Source organism: Harpia harpyja, chromosome 8 (assembly GCF_026419915.1).
Source record: "Harpia harpyja isolate bHarHar1 chromosome 8, bHarHar1 primary haplotype, whole genome shotgun sequence".
Taxonomy (NCBI): Eukaryota; Metazoa; Chordata; class Aves; order Accipitriformes; family Accipitridae; genus Harpia; species Harpia harpyja.
Window position 1 is genome coordinate 13,939,291 of NC_068947.1, and position 25,677 is coordinate 13,964,967.

The window sequence follows — 25,677 nt, forward strand, 5'->3', positions numbered from 1 at the left end:
GGTTTTTTTTGTAAACAAGACATCTGAGAAATGTTGGTGATCTGTTTTAATTTCTTATATATTAGCTTAATTATTGCTTCATTTTTACAGGTGGTATGTTTTTAGCAACTGGCAGCACTGACCATGTCATCAGGATGTATTTTTTTGGCTCTGAAACACCTGAGAAAATAGCTGAATTGGAAAGTCATGCTGTAAGTAAGATTGTTAAATCTAATAATTAGTTGCTTCAAGCAGTATTGAAGTTGCAAGTTAATGTTGTTAGCAGGTGTCATAGTTTAACCCTAGCCAGCAATTAAGCACCACACAGCCTCTCAGTCACTCCCCCCTCAGTGAGATGGGGGAGAGAATCAGCAGAGTAAAAATGAGAAAACTTCTGAGTTGAGATAAAGACAGTTTAACAGGTAAACCAAAAGCCGTGCACGCAAGCAAAGCAAGGAATTCATTCACTACTTCCCATTGGCAGGCAGGTGTTCAGCTATCTGCAGGAAAGCAGGGCTCCATCACATGTAACGGTTACCTGGGGAGACAAAACACCATCACTCTGAATGTCACCCACCTTCCTTCTTCCTCTCCCAGCCTTATATGCTGAGTGTGACATCCTATGGTCTGGAATATCCCTTTGGTCAGTTGGGGTCAGCTGTCCCAGCTGTGTCCCCTCCCAACTTTTTGGGCCCCCCCAGCCTACTTGTTGGTGGGATGGTGTGAGGAGCAGAAGAGGCCTTGACTCTGTGTAAGCACTGCTCAGCAGTAACGAAAGCATCCCTGTGTTATCAACACTGTTTTCAGCACAAATCTGAAACATAGCCCCATGCTAGCTACTATGAAGAAAATTAACTCTATCCCAGCCAAAACCAGCACAGTGGGTTTGTAGCAATGTTCTTTTATTGAATATTTTTAGAACTTAGGCAGAATTTCAGCCAGTCATCTCCATGTGACTTGACCATTTTAAAGGCTGGAATGTTTCAAGATGATATGTAGAATTTTATCTTTTCAAGTGGATGTCATAGATTTCTCTAATTTTAAAACATGTAGTTTGCTCAGTTGCTTCCCTCTGATGCAAGTGTGCCTAGCCACCCACATACTATATGCTGTATACAGAAAGTAGATAGGCTGAGAATGTGGATTTTGTTACTCAAGTTATTTAGCATTTGACACCTTCTGTGTTAAATCTTTAAATGGGGTTTAGTTTCCAGAATTTTACTTCTGTTCATCTTGACCTTTATTCATGTCTTCAGTGGCTGTGCAAGCTACTTTATACTTCCTTAGTAATAAGCTTGCTGGTTTAGCTTTGTTTCCCCATGTGCTTTATGTAACAGTGCTGTCTGTCTTTACTTGCTTTCTCGATATAACTGATGCCTGTTAGGAAAAGAACTTCATAGATAAAATACTCTCATTTTGATGCACAAAGAATCTGTAGTTTTGCTGTAGAGAATTTAGATTTAGTTGAACCTTCAAAGCTCTTTCAAGGGCAGCTCTTAAAATACTTATCTTCATTATGTTTTCTCTTAACATGTTTTCTCTAATACTGAATCTGACTTTAACCATTTGTGTTATAGTGATAAGGCTTGATCAATATGTATTTTGTATGTAGAGAGGACTTTCAGCTCTGAAGATAAACTGATCTGAGTGTGCTATCTACTTTTCCTGTAGTTTTTATTGTGATAAAAATTAATTACTAATTGTATATTTCTTTAAGGAACGTGTAAGTAGGAGTGGGAACAACAGATTCCTCTCGATTGTAGTTGGCTTAGGAAATTGGAAATATATATGCATATATGAGTTAATTGGCTGCCAAGTTATTAATGGACAGTTATTTCATCTGTCAATCCTTCATATTTAATTGGGACATTTTTTAAAAAACTTGGATTTTAAATGCATTAATGGTTAGTGAATTCTGGTAAGTATTTGTTGAACTTGGTTCACCTTGCGGTTAAAACTGTTGGAAGTTATACAATATGCAGTATTTTCATTGTTTCAGTTTTTACTAAGCTCAGATTTGTCAAAACCGTATTTCCTGTTTAAAAATATAATTTCTAATAAACTGTGCTTTTTCTTACAGGACAAAGTTGACAGCATTCAGTTTTCTAACAGTGGTGATAGGTATGTTGAAAGATGCTCAAATGTGAAAAAACAATACATTATTTTGGAATTAAGAATGTATTATGGTTCTCACCTGGAGGTTTCAAGTAAGAAAATTCTACTTACTTAGAACTCAAAGGAGAAATTTGGACTAATCCAGGAGAGCATAGTTAAGTTTCAGCTGTCTCAGCTTTCAGTTAATCTTTGTTAGACAATGTCTTTAGACTAGCTGGGTTTTTATTTACCTGGAGGAAATGTTACCACTTTTTAACATACCCAATGTATTCATGGCTTCATAAGTGTCCTCTTCCCCCTCCTTTCGTTTCAGTTTCAGGAATTACTGGATCAAAATAAGAAATGGGAAAATGCAATGCAAAGGGTCTAAAATAAGTTTTAATAATTTTCTTTTTTTTCTAGCCTACTATTATTTTTGTAAGGAAATGGAGTTAACAGACTTTGACAGCTGATTTGGGGGTGGGTGGGCGTTGTGTAAATTCCATTCGTAAAACTTCAGCCATGCTTTCAGTACAGAATGGAGTCAAAATTGATGTCTGATTGGCCTGTCACTAATGAAGATGTGGATTTCAGCCTTCAGGGTAGACTTATATCTGCAACTATAAGTTGCAGCTTTATTTTTATTGTTTTTTTTCTCTTCTTGAAAGCCAGATAACTGTAGCCAAGAACGATAATAATCTACATTCAGTTTGGAAGTTGTACTTGTCTTCCTTTTAAATGTGTTTTTCTGCAATTATACTTGTCTTTGGGGCCATCATATTGCACTGGTCTGTCCATGTTGCCTGCATGGATTACTTTTCAAGGCAGTAACCAAAAAAAAAAAAAAAACCAAGGCAAAACTTCTGCTGTTTTGCTTGGTGACACTTTCTGTAGAAGACATTTAAGATTTATAATTATTACTAAAATTAATCACAGCAAATTAGAGCACAGTCATGATATACCTAGCACGCAAACTTTTTCTGGGGGGGGGTATGTCAACTGTCTTTCTCAGTGTTGTGATTCTTGGACTAGGGAGACCATCTTTGGATGTCTTGCAATGTTTCAGTTCCTCTCTTCAGCAATATCCATTCTGCTGCATTGATAGTTCAGCAGTTCATGAATGGAAGCCTGAACTGCCGTGGTTTACACACCTTGGTATCTTAAACCACTGGTGGTCTTCACTTTTATGCACAGTTGTGGGTGGGAACATCTCAGGTTTTGCTGTGCTGATCTGTTCTTGCCTCTACTTCAGTATTTGATACTCTACAATTTCAGAATGGTTTACTTAAAATACTTCATTAAAGTATTGTAATTGAGAAGGAGTCGAGGATGAAGTTGTGAATTGAGTTTAACGTTGGAACTTGCTTCTCTGTTCTACATGTTTTGACAACTTTATTCAGTTTTTCGGTTCAGAAAAACTCTCTTTCCTGGGCTTCTGGAAAGAAAGTTAATGGACAGGTAACTGTAAAGAATTCTCTTGCACACAAATTGAAGACTTCACTTTTACCAGTCTTTCATTGTAATATTTTAAATTGCAGTGGTGTGTAACTCTGAACATACTTTAAAGCAAGTTCTTCTGAGGATGAATTCATTATCTTTTAAAACTTCTTCAAGGTTCATAAGTGGCAGTAGAGATGGAACAGCTCGAATCTGGCATTTTGAGCAAGCAGAATGGAGGAGTATTTTGCTGGATATGTCCGATCGATTACCAGGGTAGGTGAAGTCTTGTCTTTTTTTTTTATCTGTTGTGTAAAGTCAGAAAGTTTTGAATAATTCCTCAAGCACACTTACAGTCAAACTAGAGCAAGCCTTAGCAATGTTATGATCAAGTGGTGTGGTCTTCAGGGGGGTAAAATGAGTGTTCTGGTGATGTAATAACTTGCTAAATTTTAGTCTGTGCTTGAATAAATGCATGAGTATTTATATAGCTTTCAAATGTACACTGTGCCAAATTAATTACTTTTCCTTAACAAGGAAAAAGTTAACAGAAAGTACAATAGATCTTCTCTATCAGGATTTCAGTCAAGACACCTGACATGTCACAGGAGAAACATTTTTAGATTAGTAAAAATAAGGTAGATGATGACCTCTTTCCAGGAGAGGTCATGACAGGTAATAGGTGGCTTTCATCAAGAACTGATCTTGCTGACTATTTTCATTGATTCTTTTGTATTATTAAAAAGTGTATTAATGAAATATGCTGGTGGCACGCAGTTGGAATAGTGTCATTACTAATGAAGATCACGATACTACATGGCACTGCATAAACCTGAAGAGTGGATGATTTACAGTAGTAAAGAATGCTCAGTCAACTTTTGTAGACATAAGCAGAAATGAATTTGTAGGTGATTAAATGAGGGGGGGAACAAACACAAAACCCAAATCTTGGGTATACTAGTTGATTGAAGGGTGATTGCAAGCTCTTCTTGTGATGCAGCCATAAAAAAAAAAAAAAGTGGTTTTACTAAGGTGGATGTATTAATATTTGAGATTTGACTGTGGCATCTTTCTTGGTTAATATATACACCTGTAGTTGTATATAATTGAGAGAGGGCCTTTGTAAGAAAGGGTACTAGTTGACGTGGAATATAGATAATACTGTGTGAAGGTATGTTTCAAAGAAAGCTTGTATGTTCAGTTGACTAAGATGCTGAGGGGGGTGTTACAGTATCCTATAAATGTATTTTGGGGAGAGAAATGAGGAAATAGTATTTTGAATTAACCTCAATCTATCTTTAATGTATTTATGTTGGGAATCAGAAAAAAATGCTTAGTTAACATAGAGGTTAGCTTCTGAAACAGAGTTAGTTGGAAAGCTCTTGACTGTAAAAGTCCAAATTTTTAAAGGAATTATGTTAGGACTCTTAATTGTAGAAGAGACAAGACTCCATGAAAAAGGAAAGCCTTTTTGCCTTGCATCTCAAACGGGAAAGAGGTTGTCATGTCCAATGAAATAAGTATGCTAGAAATCCAGATTTGCTTTATAGTTGATTTCTCCAAAAAGAGTGAAGTTTATGGACAAAAGTTTTGAAACAAATTTAATTCTTAACTTCCCTTCCCTTGTCTGATTATTAACATGGGAAAACAGGTTATTTTTCTGTATTTTGAGATTGAAATGGGCTAATGAAAAATATCTCATGCCTGGTCAACTCTTTAAAATAGTGACACATGTTCAGAAGAAGACAAATTTATGAAGCCTAAAGTAACCATGATAGCTTGGAACCAAAATGATAACTATGTTGTTACGGCTGTGAATAATCATCTGCTCAAAGTTTGGAATTCTTGTACAGGGCAACTGCTTCACGACTTGGTGGTATGTAATTTTACTTGCCTTTTTGAAGTAGATGGTCTTCCTAGAATTGCAGTGACATGTGCATGCTGAGTTCATAATTCGATCTGATTTGTTTTGAAAGCTTTATATGAATGGTAAAGCAAGTGTAGCACTTCTTCGATTTTTTTTTTTTTTTTTAACCAAAACTAGCTGCTCCTCCTGCATTTGAACAATCCTTTTCCTAGCTGCTGTGTTGAACTTGCCTGTCCTGTGGAGTAAGTAAAAGCTTTTGTGCAGTAACATATTTGCCCATTGAATAGTTCACTGTCCTTTGGCAAAACCTCCATATTTCTAGAGTTCTTGCTTGAATCTAGAAAATTATTAAATTTAGAATGATAAAGCCTTTCTGGCTGCATGGGGGTTTACCCTACTTATGTGCCATAGGTAGCAGTCCAGATAGATACACTGTGGAATTTGTAAAAGTCCATATATTTTTGGAGGCTGCTTGTAGGGGTCTAATTTTCCAAAAATCTGAGTGTGAGGACAGGATAGTACAGTGCTTTAGGCTTTACTGTAGATATAATATTGATGTGGATTTATGTCATCTTGTTCTCGTGATGTGCAATTGTAAATTCTAGGGGCATGCAGATGAAGTGTTTGTCTTGGAGACCCATCCTTTTGATTCCAGGATAATGTTGTCTGCGGGTCATGATGGCAACATCTTTATATGGGACATTACCAAAGGCACAAAAACAAAGCATTATTTTAACATGGTAAGACATTTTTTAAGCTCCACGTTTTCTCTACACACAACAGTGTGTTCACATACTAGTTTAAGGAATTGTCACCAACACGCACACCCCCTGCGCGTTTTGGGAAAAAACCAAACAAAAACCCCCTCAAAACAAAACAGAAAACAAACAACCAAAACCCACCAAAAAAACCCAAACCAACAAAATTTATGAGTTAGTTTTTTTTCTCCAGAGCTTTTACCTTTGAATTTCTTGGTTATTGTAACTATAGGTGCAAAGTGACCAGGAGCCAGTTTTAACAGTTTAACGTGGCAGAAAAGGAGGGCCAGGATTGCCTCCCTTGTCTGCTCCCAGCTGCTCGCTTCCATTTTCTACCTTGAATCAGCTGCATCTCACTGGACCTTTTACTAAGCTGAGTCAGTTCACTGATCTTCTGCAAAAGTATTCCCCAATTACTGCTACTTTCCTGTAGGGCTTCCGAGTTGAATTTGGTCAGGGAGGTCTTGATAAGCTTCTGAGACAAGGAAAATGAATTGTGAGAATTTGCAGTTGGGTGTGAGGTATGTGAGGTATGGGGGAACAGAGCAGGACTTTGCTTTCATCATAGTCTGTGGCTGAGCTCTTCAGACTTTACCTGTTGATCAGGAATTCTCGGTCTATGAGGTGTTGTGAATAGTTGACAGCAGGGCTTTTCCACACTTTGTTAACAAAGTTCTTTTTGCACCTCATTCATACTAACCATTTTCCTTAATTGAGATGAGGTGCTATCTAAAAGACTGAAAGGTCCTGTTTTAGACCATCATTTCAAGAGTCTTATGGACAAATATTTGTATTCTCAACTGTCTTCATGACAATAATATTACCATAAGCATTAGTGGATTGGCACAGTTCTTAGGAGCTCCCATGACATTTGTTCCATTTGACAGCTCATGATTAACGCTTCAAAATAGATTATTTTTTCTGAGACTTAAGTTATGATCCAGTGTTCATATTAATTTTTTTGGTCTTGTTTTTCTCATTAGTCAATAGTGAAGTGATTTTTTTTGTTCTTTAGCTTTAAGATTCCCTGTGCTTTTCTTGAAAGTGGTTTAACAAAATCAGTATATATTAGCTGCAGTTTACTTTTAAGCAGTATACTAACAGCTAAAAAGCCTCAAAAAGTTTGTTGGGGTTTTTTTTGTTGTTGTTCTGAGCAGTAAGTTTCCATACCCTTTAGTGCATCTTTTAAAACTGTATGATTCAGGACTTAAATTCACATGTCAAGGGGAAAAGGAATAAACTGAAGTAATGAGATTATTTGTGCTTTAATGGAGGTATTTAAGAGGTGAATAACTGCTTTTGATAGAGTAATTAATTTTTGATGCTGCATTATTGTTTGCTCAAAAAAACCTGGTCAAATAGTCTTGAATTTGTTTCTTTCAATCTAGATTGAAGGCCAAGGACACGGTGCTGTTTTTGACTGTAAATTTTCACCAGATGGGCAGCATTTTGCATGTACAGATTCTCATGGGCATCTATTGATATTTGGTTTTGGCTGTAGCAGGTCTTATGAAAAGGTAAGTTCAGCTTTTTATTGGAACTGTTTATTCAAGCTTCTAACTGAAATTAGATGCGTTACATTCATTCCTCTAAAACATTATATGTAAAATGAGTTTTGTATGGGTATGGGATCTAAATATAGCGGATTTCATGATGTCTTTGAGTGCTCTTGTTTATGTGGTCCTGGCATAGCAGAAATAACCGGTGTCTTAACATTCCCTTGGGAGTAGCTCCCAAGAACTCTTCTGGAATACATTTTCATCTTCCAGCCAGCTAATGTGCATGTTAACTCTTCAACCTCAAAATTACTTTTATTTCTAATTTCTGAAAATAGCTTAATGTTTAAAGATTGGAATATAGCACAAAGTTCACTGCACTACTACCTAATTAACAAAAAAGCAAACTGTTTGTTATGTTAAGAATAATTTGCTGGTTTATTTCAATTATTAGAACTTGCAGTCCTTTAGGCCTTTTCTTATTCAACCCAAATTCACTGTAGTAGTTTGATTAAAATAAGCAAAAGTAAATATTCATCCAACACTGTGGTTTTTCAAATGTTAGAAAAGAGCGCATGGGATAAATGTTTTGCTTTTTTGAATCTATCAGGCTGTTTCCTTTTGGTTTTGATAAATACATGTGTTTCTGTTTTTTTGAAATAGGTCTCAAAAGTGCAGTTCTGGCCTATGGTTTTCTTCACTTCCCCCTCAATTTTTTTAAAGTTGTAGTGGTAATTCCACGTTTGTCATTTTAAAGAATTATTTTTTTCTTGCTCCGCATTCTTAGTTGAAATTTAAACTTACTCTCTTCATCTTGCTCATCATTGCTAGGAGCAAAGATTTTGACTGTGATGTAACACTTGAGTAACCGTTTTCCTTCAGCTGCATGGATTTAATAGACTGTTTCAGTTGCAGAAAAAATTTCTGGTGGACGTTGCATGATTAAGAAAGAATTTTACTTTGAGAACTTATGTTGAACTTCAGACAATGAATTCATTGCATGGAAACCAAGGAAACTTTTTTTTAATTGTGTGGAAAAAAAGTAGAGTGAGATGTAAAATATTTTTAATTTTAAGTGTAAAGCAGTGCTTCTGCTTTAAGTTACCTCAGTTTATTGTTTTATAAAAGCATTTTGTTGCCTGCAAAAGCACTATCAAAAATGAGAGTACTGCAACACCCATAAAGGTTAATTGTACCTATGCATAACTCTTCTTATTGGAAACTTACCCTTTATTTTACATTTAACGAGATTTTAGATATTTTAGTGTCTCTTGTTCTTCTCTATTCTTTAGCATATTTTTTTTCAAATTGCTAACATAAAAACTTCATTTCTTTCTAGATTCCTGATCAGATGTTCTTCCACACTGACTATCGGCCACTTATTCGAGACTCTAACAATTATGTCCTAGATGAGCAGACTCAACAGGCTCCTCATCTTATGCCCCCTCCCTTCTTAGTAGATGTGGATGGAAACCCTCATCCAACAAAATATCAAAGATTGGTGCCAGGAAGAGAGAATTGTGCAGATGAACATTTGATTCCTCAACTTGGATATGTAGCAACAAGTAAGAACAGTATCACTAAAGATCTACACCCAGAAGTTAGAGTTACTGTAGTAATCCTGAATGGGAACAGAGTAGATGTGACAGAGGTGATTTAAAAATGCCTTAGTTTTCTCACAAGCTAACTATCATCTATTTATGTTCACTAAAGATGCTGAAAGGTCCCACAGCGAATATGATTTTAAACAAGGAAAGAAAAATTATCAGTTGTTCAAATGGATGTCTTAATTCTTTTCTTTTCTGTGGGTCCTGACATGCACAAACTGTGTTTGAGCTGTAGACTCCATAAATGTCTCATTCGGAATAAGCAATTGGAATAATTTCAAGAATGGTTTTCATTCTGTTTAGTGGTAGAACATGTCTCACTGTGATGTGAACAATGAGAATAAATCATTTTCCTATAGTCAGTTAACTGAACCCATTCATTTTATTTGTATTACACTTGCAAGGTGATGGAGAAGTGGTTGAACAAGTTATAGGCCAACAGACGGTTGATCAGGATGAACAAGGCTTAGAGCCCAGCATTCTCGATGGCATGATTAGACAATTACAACTACAACAAGATCAAAGAACTGGAGCCGATCAAGAATCTGCTTCAAGTGGTCCACAAAATGGGGAAGGAACACCTAGAAGAGGTTAGTACTTGCTGATAAATTCTTAGATAATTGTTCTATCTCCATTTTTATTACACTGTGTGAAATATTTCAAACAGGTTTTAACTTTAATGTTGTTTTGGGGACTAAGATTCTCTTAACATAGTGATATCTGGTTAAGATCTTTTTATTCATTAAAACACTGCTACTCCTGTGATTAAATTACAAAACAAAGCCTTTTGCTTTTCCTTTTAAAGAGCATTAATTGTTTTTCTTGTAGAGTGCTACATACTTAGTAATATTTGTAGAGTACTCAAATAACATTTATAGGAGCTACGTTTATTCTCCACTAAAGTTTGCAAAATAAGTATTTTACCATTATTCAAACTGGGTTCCCCTCTCCCTTCTTTACAGATTTAAACCAGACGCTCTTCTGATCTGTGTCCTTGTAGTTTTAATTATGTAAGCTCAGCTCCAGGAAAAGTGTTTTTTAGAACCCCACTAGCCTCAGAGCTGCCTGAAATAGTTCAGAAAAACACCTCTGTCACATTATACTTCCTTTCACTGTATTAAAATAGTAGTAAAAATAACTATTTTAAAAGTATATGTGTAATCTCACTGTATTTTTTACAGGACAGATAATTTCCTGAAGGTGATAACTAGTCATATACTTACAATCATGGAGCTAAAAATACATAAATTGTTAATTTTTTATCTTATAGTAAGAAGAAACAAGGTTCCAATTCTGTGTCATCTGGAAAAAATGTTTTTGTTTGTACATTTTAGCTTTTAGAAGACCAAGTTTCGACATCCAATCTCCTCCTAATATTGGTCTGCGACGTAGTGGGCAAGTTGAAGGTGTGCGTCAGATGCATCAGAATGCTCCACGAAGTCAGATGGCTACTGAGCGGGACCTTCAGGCTTGGAGAAGAAGAGTTGTTGTACCAGAAATACCACCAAGCTTACTCAGGTCTGTAGACAGCTTACTGGGCTGCAGATATGACTAGAGAGAACAAATCATGTTGTTTTTTCTGAATCTATTAGACCTAAGCTAAGATAGCTATGTGGTACAAATTGAACTAGTTCAGTGTTATGGTCAGCTGTGCTTAAAAACTTTTAATTGTAAAGTCCATTCAACTAAAATAAATGGAAGTTTCTCTAGTTTAATAGAGAATGATTCTCCCATATTTCAGTATTTTAAGTCATCTTAAAGGACAGCTAGATTACCTAGATTCTTGTTTTTTCCAAAATAAAGGGACGTAGGTTAAATTCATTTACATGAAAGAGTTTGGAGAGATTGTGCTTTTGTGAGACTTTGTGGGGATGATGTGTTACGACCAGAAGCAGCACTGAGCACTTGAAATGCTAAAACAGTTAGCTGCTTTCAAAAGTACTATCAGTATGCATCTGTGAAAAGGAAAATGAGTATCAGTAGTTCGGTATTCCTTTTTACTGGTACAGCTATATGTGCTGCCACATCTCTGAAGTTTTTAAAAAGCTTTCCTGGTGTTGTGAGGTGGAATGATAGCAAAGGGGAAAATGTGGATTAAAAATGAGGTTGAGAAAGTTTATTATATTCTGATATTTGCAAAGACAACTTTCTTAATAACTGTCTTCCTTACGGTGTCTGGAAATGAGAGGACATCTGTTTTAGGTGTTTGAGCAATAATAATGTCTGAAATTAATAATGTAATGGAATTAGGTGTTAGGGTTTTTTAGATGGATCCTTTAAAGAGAAGGGATCATTTAACTTTTCAGCATTGTCAAAACAGATGCAGAATTAGATTGTCATTACTTTCTTGTAGGAAGCAGGAAGAATATCGAATTGCAAAAGGGGAAGAAGAGAGAGAGCTTTATGCAACAGAGAAGAAAAAGTCATTCGAGTCATTGGAAAAGGTATGCAGCAGTTTCTATGAAAATGGGCATTCTGTGTCCAGGGACAAGTCATGGTTTAAAAAATGAAAGCAGTCATTTCTGAAGGTATGATCTTCAAAGATTCCTGCTGATTCAGCTTCCGCTTATCGCAGGACAAGGTTTGGTTTATTTCTATGAATAACTAGAATTCTTTTTTCTTTCAGTCTTGCCTCCTTTCATCTAAAGTATTTGGTAATAATTTTAAAGGCAGACTTGATTTTAGGCCATTGTGGTTTTACTGCAGTTAGAGTTTCAAAGATGGTTGTTGCAAGTCCATGCTAAAGCATCGAGGTGCAAGTGAGAATGTTCAAGGTCCTATATTTGAAGAATTGTAGACTATATTGCTATTCCCTTGTCATTTTAATTTAGATGACAGTGTTTTGTGTATGGGGCAACTTTTTCAGACTTACCCTGTTTTGAATGATTTTTTCACTATCTATTTTTTGGAAAAGATCAGTAAGAAGGAAGAATTGGTTATTGTACTGTTTTTATAAGATAGTGGTCTGTTTTGCTGTGTCTTGCAGTACAAAACAATTTGACACAAGAATTCTACTGCATGATCCCCTTAACTGAGGGGAGTTGAGGATTTCTGGTCCTCTCAGAATTGCACTTCGTAGGCAGTTAATGTCTTGATTCTGTAAATATATTTATCAGGGAATGTGAATGGACCTGTCACAGTAGTTTACAAGGAGAATTTCTTAGAACAACTACTAAATCTTAAATTGGGAACAGCAAATTTAAAACTGTTTATGTACAGGAAAATTATTTCTTGTGAAAAGGAGTTTTGAAGTGATCAGGCTGTGATGTGATGAGGCCATTTCAGTTTTTATGTTCAGCAGTGCTTTTAGCCACCCTTTCACCCCCATAAAAGCTTGCCACATACATGCTTTTATGTAACTTCTTTTTTTCCACTTCCTGTATAAATTAGAGTGACTCTGAGTCTTCATTAATACAATCTAAGCGTAGACTGCATAGACGGAAATATCCCAATTACCGAACACGGAATAACATTGAACAACTGGAGTCTTCTGATGAGGAAAGAGATAACTGCTTTGGCTTGATAGAGCAGGTAAGTTCTCTTCTGAGTTCTGTATTTTGAAGCTGAGTTCCTCAATAAGTGAAGTTTCATGTAAATGTGCTTGTTCTCTCTTCAAACAAGCAAACAAACAAAAAACCTGCTCTTTTACCGGGGAAAGTATTTCTGTAAGCATAGTTATTGTCAGCACTTCTGTGGTGGGTTGACCTTGGCTGGACACCAGGTGCCCACAAAAGCCGCTCTATCACTCCCCTCGTCAGCTGGACAGGGGAGAGAAAATACAACGAAAGGCTCCTGGGTTGAGATAAGGACAGGGAGATCAGTCAGCAGTTACCGTCATGGGCAAACCAGGCTCAACTTGGGGGAAAGTAACTTAATTTATTACCAATCAAACCAGAGTAGGGTAATGAGAAATAAAACCAAATCTTAAGACACCTTCCCCCTGCCCCTCCCTTCTTTCCAAGCACAGCTTCACTCCCAAATTCTCTACCTCCTCCCCTCCAGCAGTGCAGGGGATGGGGCTTGGGGTCAGCTTGCCACACGTTGTCTCTGCCACTCCTTCCTCCTCAGGGGGAGGACTCCTCACTCTTCCCCTGCTCCAGTGTGGGGTCCCTCCCGTGGGAGACAGTCCTCCATGAACTTCTCCAATCTGGGTCCTTCCCATGGGCTGCAGTTCTTCACAAACTGCTCCAGCGTGGGTCCCTTCCATAAGGTGCAGTCCTTCAGGCACAGACTGCTCCAGCATGGGTCCCCTGCGGAGCCACAGGTTCTGCCAGGAGCCTGCTCCAGCACGGGCTTCCTACGGGGTCACAGCCTCCTTCGGGCATCCACCTGCTCCGGTGTGGGATCCTTCCCAGGCTGCAGGTGGATATCTGCTCCACTGTGGACCTCCATGGGCTGCAGGGGGACAGCCTGCCTCACCATGGTCTTCCCCACGGGCTGCAGGGGAATCTCTGCTCCGCTGCCTGGAGCATCTCCTCCCCCTCCTTCTTCACTGACCTGGGTGTCTGCAGGGCTGTTTCTCTCACATGTGCTTGCTCCTCTCTCCTCCAGCTGCAGTTTGTGTTCTGCAGCAACTTTTTTTTCCCCTTCTTAAATATGTTATCACAGAGGCACTATCACTGTTGCTGACGGGCTCGGCCTTGGTGGGTCTGTCTTGGAGCTGGCTGGCATTGGCTCTGTTGGACACAGGGGAAGCTTCTAGCAGCTTCTCACAGAAGCCACCCCCGTAGCCCCTCCGCTACCAAAATCCTGCCACGCAAAGCCAGTACAACTTCTCAAACCTAGTTATCTGTTACTTTAATAATGGCAATCTTTCCTGTCATTTTATAAATGGCTGAACTATTTTTGCTGAGAATCTTCTAAACCACATCCACAGCCCAAGGCAAAAAACTGATGTAGAATGCTGAGGTTGGCTTAAAGTGAAGGTTGGATTTTAGATGTGTTTTGCTGTTTCTCTTTGAAAACCTTCCAAATTTGTGCACACACCTAAAGCTGGAAATTTTGAAGGTTCTTGATAAAGTGTTTTTTCTGGCAGAGTCCTGGCTTGCGGTGAAACAGGGCTTTGCTGTAGGAGGTAGCATGAGTTTTTGACTGTTGTGTTATCAGATGCTGTAAATCAGTAGTATGACTGCTTGGACTATAGTTGTCTTGCCTTGCACACAAGGAAATAGTCTCAAACTGGGAAACGGGGAAGAAGAGGAAGGAATAGAGAAGGTCAGGCTTGTGGGACTTGTCACTTTGTTAAGGAAGAATGGTGAACAAAATGGGGGACATTCAGGAGATAAGATAATTTTGTAAGTAAGGTGAAGTGATATTCTTTGGAAATGGACTCTTCTCCTGGCCTCTTAACAAAGAATTCCTATGTGTTTAAAAACAATAAATCACTTAAATTTAATGAAAAGTTCAGGTTTTCCTTATTATGAGAATAGGGTGGAAGGGGAGTTGACATGAGACTTCTGGCACCTGGCAAATTCAAAGCACACAAAGTGCAAATAGGAGAGTTATGCACACTGTCCTTTAAATACTACATATACTTACATATTTTGAAGAAGCGGTGTTAGACCTAATAATACTATAAGAAGCCGAGCTTTGATGTAAATGTTTTTTGTTTTTTTGGGGGTTTGTTTGTTTGTTTTAATCCTACAAATGGTAGGATAAAAGAGAAGAACTGATTTAGTGAGTATTGCCCATCCTATACACTGTATGAGCAGGTCTTAGGGGAAAGACTGTTAACTTTGTTAGTCTGAAAATGACAAATAATCGGTTGGACTAATTCAAACAGTATCAAACTTGACGTTGCAAGTTAAATCTTGTTTTCCTACTTTTTTTGCTTAACAACATATAACTTGAGACATGAGCAATGCATTATACTTAGTCATTTCAGTTATGAAAAACACATTTAAAACATTAAGTTAATGCAAGTAAATTGTTGATCAGTAATCAGGAAGTTACTTAAGTTGTAATATATTTTGATGTATCTTGACTATTTAGTTTTGCATTTAAATATATGCATGAATACACCCAATTAGTCCTTGGTCAATTAGTTGCTACTAAAATCAGAAAAATCATCTGATTCTAACTTGCATAACTAATGAAAAAAAAATCATAGAAGTGCTACTGCTGTAACAGAATATACCCATGTTGTGTGTGGATGGGAGATGTGATAGTTTTCCTTGATTTGTTCCTTTTGCAATCTTTAAATTCTTCCTTTGCATTCTAGTGAGCTAGATTTTATTGGGTACTTTATGTGACCTAATTACAGTGTCATGAGTCTGGAATTTGAAGGAAACAAAATTGCCCACCACTTTGTTCTGATAAATGATGGGAACTTAGACTAGAAAAAAATACAACTGTCATATGGTAGGGAGATAGAAGAGTTGCTTTGTGAAGAGTGGCTACAACAGGTGGATCCCCACGTGGCTAATAAAATGTCAGTGAATATACAGTAGTTAATGATTAATAGTGCAGTCCTGAGGTTGGTAGGGTAAGTTGAAATTGGCTACAGAGAAGAACTACTTTCATTTCCATTTTAACAACTTTTTTTACCAAATTTCTTCCTAACTCGATAATATGCAGACATGAATAGAGAATGTGTTTTATGTTTCAAACCCTGAAAATATGTGCTGTGAGAAAGTTTTGGATTGACTGCATACTTTTAAATTCAGGAAGCCGAAGAAAGTGAGGGCTCTGGCTCATCTGATGAAGAGGAAGAGTGGAGAAGTGACAAGAAAAGCAACAGTAATAGTTCTAGGTAAAAGCGAACGACCATATCCCGTCTTTTACTGTAATGAATTTTACTTGAATTTTACTTGAATTTTGGCAAGTTAAGTTGTATGGAGGTTCTGTTGTGCTTCGTATGGAACAATATTTTGTAGGGTACTGTACCGACACATTGCATTGTTTTTCAGTGTCCCATTTTACCAAAACATTTCTGTGTTTTAATGTAGTTTCAAATCCTTTTGCTTTTTTTGCTAGGTGGCAAGGAGAAGGAAGATAGTCTGGAATGTTTTTTATAGTGTGTTTTTTCTGTTGGGTTTTGGGGGGGGGGGGTGTTCTGTTTTGTTGGGGTTTTTTGTTTTTTTAACAATGCAGCAACAGTCAGTTGTTTGCTCTTACAAAAATGTTTGGTTGAAAAAAATCTTAATTTTGATAAGGTTATAATTTTATTTAGAACTGAAGATATAGATAACTTTTTAATCACTTCACTGTGGCTTTCTTAGATATTCTTTCTAGAACTCTATAGTAGTAGAACTAAAAAATACTGAGAGATATGAAAAAAGCAAACGTGTACCTGTGAGATTTGTATAACTGTCTTTAAAGAATTTAAGTAGTGTTTGGCTAGTGTGTTCGTTAGGGAGGGCTCTTAACTAGTCCAGGATTTCATTGCACAACTTTCTTGAATAAAATTACTTATTTTAGAATTCACCAGACTTGAGTTTGTTTAGTTTTATTTTTAAAAAAACATGCTTTGAATTACCATGTTCCCAAAAAATTATGTTAAAACATCAAGTAAAGTAATTGTTACGACAGGTCAAAGTAATTTTAGTTCTCTTGATAGTGCTTTCAAGAGCAATCTGTATCTGCAGATATTTGTCTGAGAGACTTTAGCATTCTGAAATATTGACAACTTGGTTCTATGTTTTTATTTTCCCTGACCCCATCTGCTATGGACAGTGATTCTTCAAGTAGATACTCTGACTGGATTGCTGATGCAGGGATTAACCTACAACCTCCCGTACGGACTTCTCGGCGGAAAGCTGTCAGATATTGCAGTACTTCAGAAGATGAAGTATCAGCAGAGAAATCATCTCCTCCAAAGAGAAGAAGAAGAAAGAGGAGAAAAAAGCCCAAACCAAAAAAGCAGGAGGAGGTATGCAGTTAATTTCTTCTACTCACTCTTTAATAAATTTCTCTCTTAGGTTTTTAGACTTCTTCACTGGAAACTGTTAAAGTAATTGTTACTGCCATTGGACAAGGATATTGGTATCACTACATACAGTGTACCCTTAATTAATTTGAGACCATTCCAAATGCAAGGTATCTGCTGATTTGTATTGAAGACTCTGCACTCCAAGTGAAGTGATTTTTTACTTTTCAAATAAAAAGGGTTCTGAAGCTTGCTGGTATCAGAGGGAAAATGTGATTATTAAATAACTGTACAGAATATTAGACTAAAACCCTGTTAAACTGTCTGGGTTTAAGTAACATATCTTTTTGAAAACTTAGGGGAAATAGTCACTGTATTTGTGGTGGCCACTTACACTTGGGTCGAATTTTTAATTTTTCATAAGTTACAGTAATTACTCTTAAGTTACCAAAAATTTTAAGTTGATTTAAATAATTATCCTTTTTTAAGTTACAATAGTTACTATTTGCCGTTTTCTACTCTAAAGGGCCAATCAGTTTTTTTTTTTTTTTTTAAATATTTGGGGTAATTTTGGTATGTGTTTCTCTCCATCCTTTCACTTTCTTCCAAGTATTCTCAAAATGGTATTTTTGGAACTGTTTTAATATAAGAAACTTTAATAAAAGTTTCTTACAGCTTGATAGTGGGTTTTTTTGGTTTGTTTTATTTTTTTTAATTAGGCACCGAGACTGCCATCTAAATTATAAAACTTTGTTTCTCTTAAGACCTGAATAATAGCAATCTTGCTCATTCAAATCTTCATATAGGAAAGGAATGCTTAGTATTAGTACTACAAACACAGTTACAACTCGAGCAAAGCCTTGGAGGAATTTTGCTAATACATTTTGGAAATGTACATTAGTCTTTTATAAGCTTTTGTCTGCCAAATGAAAATGGAATTAGTTGTGTTGATTTCATGTCAGCAATATGTCCATTAAGTCTAGTTTTGCTCTCTGTTAAATATGAAGGCTAATGCTCCAGCACAACCAGTAAACCTGGAATTGTCATATGATTGGCATCCTCCTGTTTGGATAACAGACACAGCTCTTCGAAGATCCCCTTTTGTTCCTCAGATGGGTGACGAGGTAGGAATATTGATTAAAATCTTTAAATGCCTATGTTAACTAACTTTCTTACAGTTACTAAATACAGGAAAACATTTATTGTTTGGGTTTTGGGGTTTTTTTTTTAGGTAATATATTTCCGACAAGGACATGAAGCTTACATTGAAGCAGTTAGAAGAAATAACATTTATGAACTGAATCCACACAAGGAGCCATGGAGAAAAGTAGTCCTTAGGGTAGGTCTACATAGAAGATAATGTGAGTTCAATACTAGTATGCTGTGAATGAAGAGTTGTATTACACTTTGCAAAATGCTGATTTGTGAGGTGGTGCTGTTTCCATAATGTTTCCCTATGGAAACAATAGGGGAAAGTGTCTTCAATTACCAGAGTATCTTCAGAGTTAACTGTGGGACTATAAATAGCTGTGTTAAAATTACTAAGTCTAACAAACTGTCTTGCATTGAAATCTCAAATGCAGTTTCAATATTTTTGGCTTTTTGGATGTGTGTACAATTCATGTGCTTGGTTAACTAATGTTAAATTAATAGTTCTGTGCATAGTCCAGAAGGTAATACTTGCTGAAACTGTTCTTACCTGTAGGATCAAGAATTGGTAAAAATTGTTGGAATTAGATACGAAGTTGGTCCTCCCACATTGTGTTGCCTCAAGCTTGCCTTTATAGATCATGCCACTGGAAAACACACAGACAAATCGTTTTCTATCAGGTATGTGCATCTTTATTTTTCTGAAAAGTATTTAAAAATATGTTTCTTTTTAAACTGCTTCTAAAGCCCTAAGGCACACACATGAAAGGGATTATTTTTTTTATCTAGATACCATGATATGCCAGATGTTATCGACTTCCTTATATTACGTCAGTTCTATGATGAAGCACGGCAAAGGAACTGGCAAGCTTGTAAGTGTGTTTCCTAAGTATTTGACTAAACAATTTTGAAATAAAAAACTTGTCCTTAGCTAATTCCTGAATGTGCTAGATGCTACTTGGTTTTGACTTCAGAGGGCTGTCTGGTGGGTAAGGTCCCTTTGCCCATTAGAAATTTGAGCCTACTGATTGCTGTATTAAGCATTTTGTGGAGGTATTACCATAGATCTAAGATACAGTTTTCAAAACATATATTGAGACTCTAGTGTTCCCTTTTCTTATTTTACAGCTAAGTAGCAAACTTATTTAGATTGTAGCACTTGTGTATTTTTGGCATAATAAGTTGTCTCATATTTTATTGAATATCAGTGGGTTTAGAACTTTAAACTGAAATACACTGATCAAAATTTTTTCTAATTGCATGTAGAAGAACCATAGTTAAATAACTTTTTCTTAGTAGAATGTCTGAGCAGACTTTTTTTGCTCTAGCTGATAGGTTCCGATCCATTATTGATGATGCATGGTGGTTTGGAACAGTGTTGGGTCAAGAACCGTATCAGCCTCAATATCCAGATAGTCACTTCCAGTGTTACAGTGTCAAGTAAGTATAAAAAAAAAATTTACACTTCTAATGTTAGTAGTGTGGGTTGCCTCTTAGATAGCTGGCTTATTGGTATGAGAATGTATAAATTGTTCAAAACATTTTACTGGTTGTATTATCACTTCTTAATGGTTTCAAGTCACTAATCTAGGGACAATGTGAATATGTAACTTGTGGCAACTTTTTAGTGAATAGTAGTACAGTAAAAGAAGTTATTGACCTCTTTCACATTTGTGAATAATTTTCTGTAATGACTAGTGCTGAATCTCTTCCATGAAGCAAGCAGTGCAATTTCCAGTGTATGTTAATGATTATTCTTCATTGATAATTGGTTTTGGATGGAGCATGCTGAATTTCTTCTGTTGTTGCTGACATCATGATCCTTATGCTTCAAGTTCTTACACTTCTGTCTTTCGTGTTATAGTCCACAAGAGCAAGTATATGTATAAGATGATCTCATGCTATCACTTGAGACTCCTGTAGAGGATGTTTCCAAATGTTGCACACTCTTCATGCTTGACACATTGTCGTGGTTTAACCCCAGCCAGCAGCTAAGAACCAAGCAGCTGTTCACTCACTTCCCTGCCCTGCAGTGGGATGGGGGAGAGAATTGGAAAAAGAAAAAAAAGTAAAACTTGTGGGTTGAGATAAGAACAGTTTAATAGAACAGAAAGGTAGAAACTAATAACGATAATAATAATAAAGTGACAATAGTAATAATAAAAGGATTGGGACATACAAGTGATGTACAATGTAGTTGCTCACCACTTGCCAACCGACAGCCAGTTAGTTCCTGAGCAGCGATTCCCCCCAGCCCCACTCCCTCCAGTTCATATACTAGACATGACATCACATGGTATGGAATACCCCTTTGGCCAGTTTGGGTCAGCTGCCCTGGCTGGGTGCCCTGCCAAATTGTCGTGCCCCTCCAGCCTTCTTGCTGGCTGGGCATGCAAAGCTGAAAAATCCTTGGTTTGTTGCGAAGTAGCGTTTAGACTAACTGAAAACATCAATGTGTTACCAACATTCTTCTCAAACTGAACCCAAAACATGACACTATACCAGCTACTAGGAGGAAAGTTAACTCTACCCCAGCCGAAACCAGCACAGTATCCACCCCTTATTCCATACCATTTACCTCGTGCTCAGTTCCCATACTTTCTGTTGCATCCTAGTCGATCATCATCACCTTTTCTGTCCTTTGAGCTAAAGAGCGATAGATATATATGTATACACAGATATCATTCCTTTAGTTTTAATGTTTATAAAACACCATGTTTATAAAACGTTCATTGAGTTCATTTAGTCCCCAACTTTGGGCTCTATCTGTCATACTAGTCTTTCTGGGCAGGAGGGATGGTGCAAAGGCCTCTCAGTTGGCAGAGCAGGATTGGGCTTCAGTGCGGTATGGCGAGAAGGTGACATTGGATGTAGCAGGAGGTGTGCAATGTTGGATTGTTGCATGCTGAGGTCAGTTCTGGTTCCATCCCTACTGTGCTTCGCTCAGTTTTATCAAAGTTCATTCTTGTTTGATCTAAGTGATTCTTACTGTAATACTATGGATATAGCATAGAACAATTATAGTAATGATAACATACAGTAGCAGGTTTATATAGCAACTAACATCATACAGTTTAATTCTGGTTATTCTCACCTAAAATCAAATCCCCTTGAGTCACACTTCGGACTTCCCATCTTTTCGCATCACCCACCAAGTGCACCCAGGTCCTTGAGCAAAAGCAATCCCATGAATGGGTTTACCTTTGCCTGAGGCAGGAGGAACCCAGACTGTCTTCCCTAACATATTTTTTATGTGCACTACAGGGACTTTATCCCCTTCTACAGTATGTAAAAGTTCTGATTGGGCAGGGCCATCCCGCTTGGCAGATCCTCTGGTGTTGACTAACCAGGTGGCTTTTGCTAAATGTATATCCCAGTGTTTGAAGATTCTCTCCCACGTTGCTCTCAATGTAGTCTTTACCAGTCCATTGTATTGTTCGATTTTCCCAGAGGCTGGTGCGTGATAGGGGACGTGATATACCCACTCAATGCCATGCTCTTTGGCCCAGGTGTCTATAAGGTTGTTTCGGAAATGAGTCCTGTTGTCTGACTCAATTCTTTCTGGGGTGCCCGTGTCACCACAAGACTTGCTTTTCAAGGCCCCGTATAGTGTTCGGGTGGTGGCATGGGGCACAGGATATGTTTCCAGCCATCTGGTGGTTGCTTCCACCGTTGTAAGCACGTGGCACTTTCCTTGGTGAGTTTGTGGGAGTGTGATATAGTAAATATGCCAGGCTTCCCCATATTTACATTTCAGCCATCACCCTCCATACCACAGGGTTTTTAGCCGCTTGGCTTGCTTAATTGCAGCATATGTTTCACATTCATGGATAACTTGTGCAATAGTATCCATAGTCAAGTCCACCCCTTGATCATGAGCCCATCTATATGTTGCATCTCTTCCCTGATGGCCTGAGGTGTCATGAGCCCACTGAGCCATAAATAGCTCACCCTTATGTTGCCAGTCCAGATCCACCTGAATGTGAAGACAGAACTTGAGTCTCTTCGCTGCCTAGTGGTATTCTGCCATATTCCCTATTGTGTAGATCCCCCTTGGGACTTCACCTTTCGATTTCGTCTTTGGGTGATATTTAGCCAGGTAACTCGCAGATAATGTAAGCCTGTGTTACCTGTAACAGACAAATCCCATTGACCAGTCTACTTGTCAGGAGATAATACTGCCTAGATGAAGGCATATAATATCAAGTACGTTGTTCAAAACATGGCAAATTGAGCAAATCAAGGGTATTAGAGTAGAAAAAAATAACTACTTAAACAGGAAAGGCCAGGAACATCCAAGTCAAACTGGTAACAAGGTAGCTGGACCCATACCTTCTTTACGTAGGTGTGTTCTGAAAAATGACTCCCTGCTATCCCCCCATGATGGTTTGACATTAATGGTGTTCATGTGCACCTTCTTTCATGTCGACAAAGAGGTCCTTTACACAAAGGAGAAGAAAGGTGAACAAAGATAACTCTGGACCTCAGCGTTCAGAATCAGGATATTGTCCTTGTCCTTCCCTGTCCAAGTTGTCTGGAATGGTTCTGGGATCTTGCTTGCTTTGGATTCCGCCAGAAAGGGAGGACTGTAAGAATAATCAGTGAATACATAATATTCCTATTTCTGTCACGACCAGAGATTCTTCACATGTCTTTTACAGTATATTTGATATTCAGAGTTTCATTGTTAGAGGGCTTTTTTTTTTTTTTCCCCCACTCAGAAGCTTTTGAACCTGTCGCTTGTCCCAAAGAAAGGAAGTACTTGTAGCTAATAGACAATTCTGTGAGACTGCCAAGATTGTGTTATGTATTTTGGTTCCTTGTCTCATCTATTTGATTTTTCATCTGTCCTGTTGATTTTCTGTAGTTGAAAGGTGTTAAGTAACTTTCAGACTGAAGTTCTTGCCTGTATGCTTTTGACAAGTGAATTTTCACTTTTGGTTCTACAGCTACAATTAGCACATTGGCACTCCTAATGTGCCATAAATAAAAGTGGCATCAATGTTAAGTCTCTACAACAGATCATCTGACCATAAAGGACTTTTTCATGTTCCTGACAGTGATAAAGCTAAGACTGCTCCACATATAAAGGAGCTGTCAGTATGTGCGAATACTTGTTTTTTCTTTCTGACAGTTGCTTAATCACCCACAATGACAAAGTACATACAGACGAAAAACTGAAATCCAGACTATCTGTACATTGATTTCTTGCCCTCATTTCATTCTCCTTTGGACTCTTCTTTTACATAGAGAGAGGATCTTGACAAACTAAGAGTGCTGAATGCTTACTGACATCTTACTCGTGTTCCAGGCATGAGGGATAGTACACTTGGAGCATATCTCCTGCAGGTGATTTAGGGGTAAAAATATTCAAGTTACTGGCTAGTGTATTTTCCCTTCTTTTGTAAAATGATGTACAGAGTAAGAATCCACTGAGTCCAGATACCAGTATGAAAATACAACTAAGTCTTATTTCAGAGTACTGAATTTTATCTGTTAGATAGCTCAAACCCTTTGATATGCTACCATGGGGAATATATGTTACCTTTCATGTTATAGCTTTCATATGTTTTGTTATGTTACCACAGTTGTTCCTTAAGAGTAAGTTTAGATGGATTCTTTGGTTTTCTTAGCCAGTTCAAAATCAAGTTTCCAGTTATGAAAAAGAGCCTTTAGCCCATTTCCTAGATTCCTTTCTTTCTTCTGTGAACGCTAAAGGATATTTCAGTATTTTAATGCACCAGCCTTTAACAGAGGAAAGTCTAGAGCTGCTTTGAAGTTAGCTTAATAATTGAATAGGTAAGGAATGCAGTGTTCCCTAAAGACCACTTTCAAAAGAGAGCTCTTTAAAGATTTGTGCTGCTTTTGTAGAGAATGTGACTCTGTTCTACCTTGACTCACAAACAACTCTTCTAGAGAAGCTTCCTAAGATATGTATGTGAAAATGTCTGGAGTGTTTTGCAAGTATAGTTAGGTTTTGTGATTTGGCTGGGTCCTTAGCTCTTCTCGTAAATATGATCCATTGTTCAAGAATCTTAAGTCTTGTCTACCCAAGAATCTGCATGTGGTTCAGCAGCAGTAGCTTCCTAATCTGCATTCATATACTTTGTACAAATTTGCTTTTGGATGCAAAAAGATTTTTAAATGCACTTCATGGGAAAAAACCAACCTAAACGGAAATGGTTGTGACTCTGTCTTGGAAAAACTGCAATATGCTGTCTCTCTTCCTCACTCAGGATTTGGGTTATGGTGGTTTTTAGATGGTAGAATTTTTCTATTCCAGCTGAGTTTGAGCATCTGCAATTGTTCTTCACCACTTCTGAGACAAAGAGCTTTACTGGAATAGAAGTGCTTTTTATTTTATACCAGAAACAACCTTTGAAAGTTGGCTTCAAAACACTCAATGACAGAGTGTGTGGGAAACCACATTTGAATGAGAGGAAGGGGAGTAATTGTCACATAACTTAACTGAAAGTCTTATTGGTAACCAGGTTGTCACACACTTAGGAATCATCTCAAATTATCAGCATCACAGTTGTATAGGTAATAAATAAATAGAAGATATATAAATTGGATGTTTTGTTATTTTATTGGCCAGACAAAAATAGGTATTTGTGTAGAAGCAGCTTTATATATTACTAAGTTGCCTGGACGAATGGAGCTTTAGTGGAATTAAATGGGGCTTAAGCTGTACTAAACTGTATTGATAAAGACTTCCATGCAATATTATGAAGTAGTATATACGTTTATGAATACCAACAACTTCTCAAGTATTGTACATTAATTGGGGAGGAGAACTGAATAGATGAACCTTTGGAACTCTGTTAGTTCATAAACATCAAACAGGCTGAGTGTGCATGGATCTAAGTCTTCCTAAGTCGATGGGTAATCCAAAATAATGGAGAGGTGCTCTTGCCTGAGCAGAGTTTTAGTTATAAAATATTATGAGGATGATCATCTCAATTTTCAGTTTATTTGAAAAAAATACACAGGAGGTATTAGACCAAATATCTAAGTTTATTAAGTCATAAGAAATAGATGGCATTCACCCAGGCATTTGAAGAACTCTGATACGAAACCCCTGGCAAAGCTGCAAACTATCCTACAGTTGGACCCTGTATTAAAGGACTGGCAGGTTGCCGTTGTAACTATTGCCAACAGAAAAGGCTCTGGAGGGAAATTGGTGAACTGTAGACAGATATGTGTGACTTCAGTTTCTGGTACGTGCCTATAATAAAGAATAATACTATTGAGCATAAGGATAAACCCAGCTGCAGGAAAGAGCCAGCACTGCATCTGTACAGGGAAGTTCTGCCTCTCTACCCCTTTTGAAGTTCTATGACTTTGTTAGTAAGCGTATGAATAAAGTGGACAGTGGAGATCATATATTTGGATTTTTTTCAAGAAGCCCTTGAAGGAATTT

General features: G+C 37.4%; 1 protein-coding gene across 2 annotated transcripts in view; it reads left to right on the forward strand.

Moving 5' to 3' along the window:
- The window catches only part of BRWD1 (bromodomain and WD repeat domain containing 1), a 66,520-nt gene that overhangs the window by 11,751 nt on the left and 29,092 nt on the right, over positions 1 to 25,677 (forward strand). For both annotated transcript variants that reach the window (XM_052794168.1, XM_052794169.1), the window contains 18 exons: positions 91 to 191; positions 2,060 to 2,100; positions 3,688 to 3,786; positions 5,236 to 5,386; positions 5,983 to 6,117; positions 7,524 to 7,652; positions 8,971 to 9,196; positions 9,643 to 9,828; positions 10,573 to 10,756; positions 11,592 to 11,682; positions 12,629 to 12,769; positions 15,904 to 15,989; positions 16,913 to 17,108; positions 18,113 to 18,229; positions 18,337 to 18,444; positions 18,811 to 18,935; positions 19,044 to 19,126; positions 19,583 to 19,694. In XM_052794168.1, coding sequence (XP_052650128.1) covers positions 91 to 191; positions 2,060 to 2,100; positions 3,688 to 3,786; positions 5,236 to 5,386; positions 5,983 to 6,117; positions 7,524 to 7,652; positions 8,971 to 9,196; positions 9,643 to 9,828; positions 10,573 to 10,756; positions 11,592 to 11,682; positions 12,629 to 12,769; positions 15,904 to 15,989; positions 16,913 to 17,108; positions 18,113 to 18,229; positions 18,337 to 18,444; positions 18,811 to 18,935; positions 19,044 to 19,126; positions 19,583 to 19,694 — 2,311 coding nt within the window. The remainder of the gene's footprint in view (positions 1 to 90; positions 192 to 2,059; positions 2,101 to 3,687; positions 3,787 to 5,235; positions 5,387 to 5,982; positions 6,118 to 7,523; positions 7,653 to 8,970; positions 9,197 to 9,642; positions 9,829 to 10,572; positions 10,757 to 11,591; positions 11,683 to 12,628; positions 12,770 to 15,903; positions 15,990 to 16,912; positions 17,109 to 18,112; positions 18,230 to 18,336; positions 18,445 to 18,810; positions 18,936 to 19,043; positions 19,127 to 19,582; positions 19,695 to 25,677) is intronic.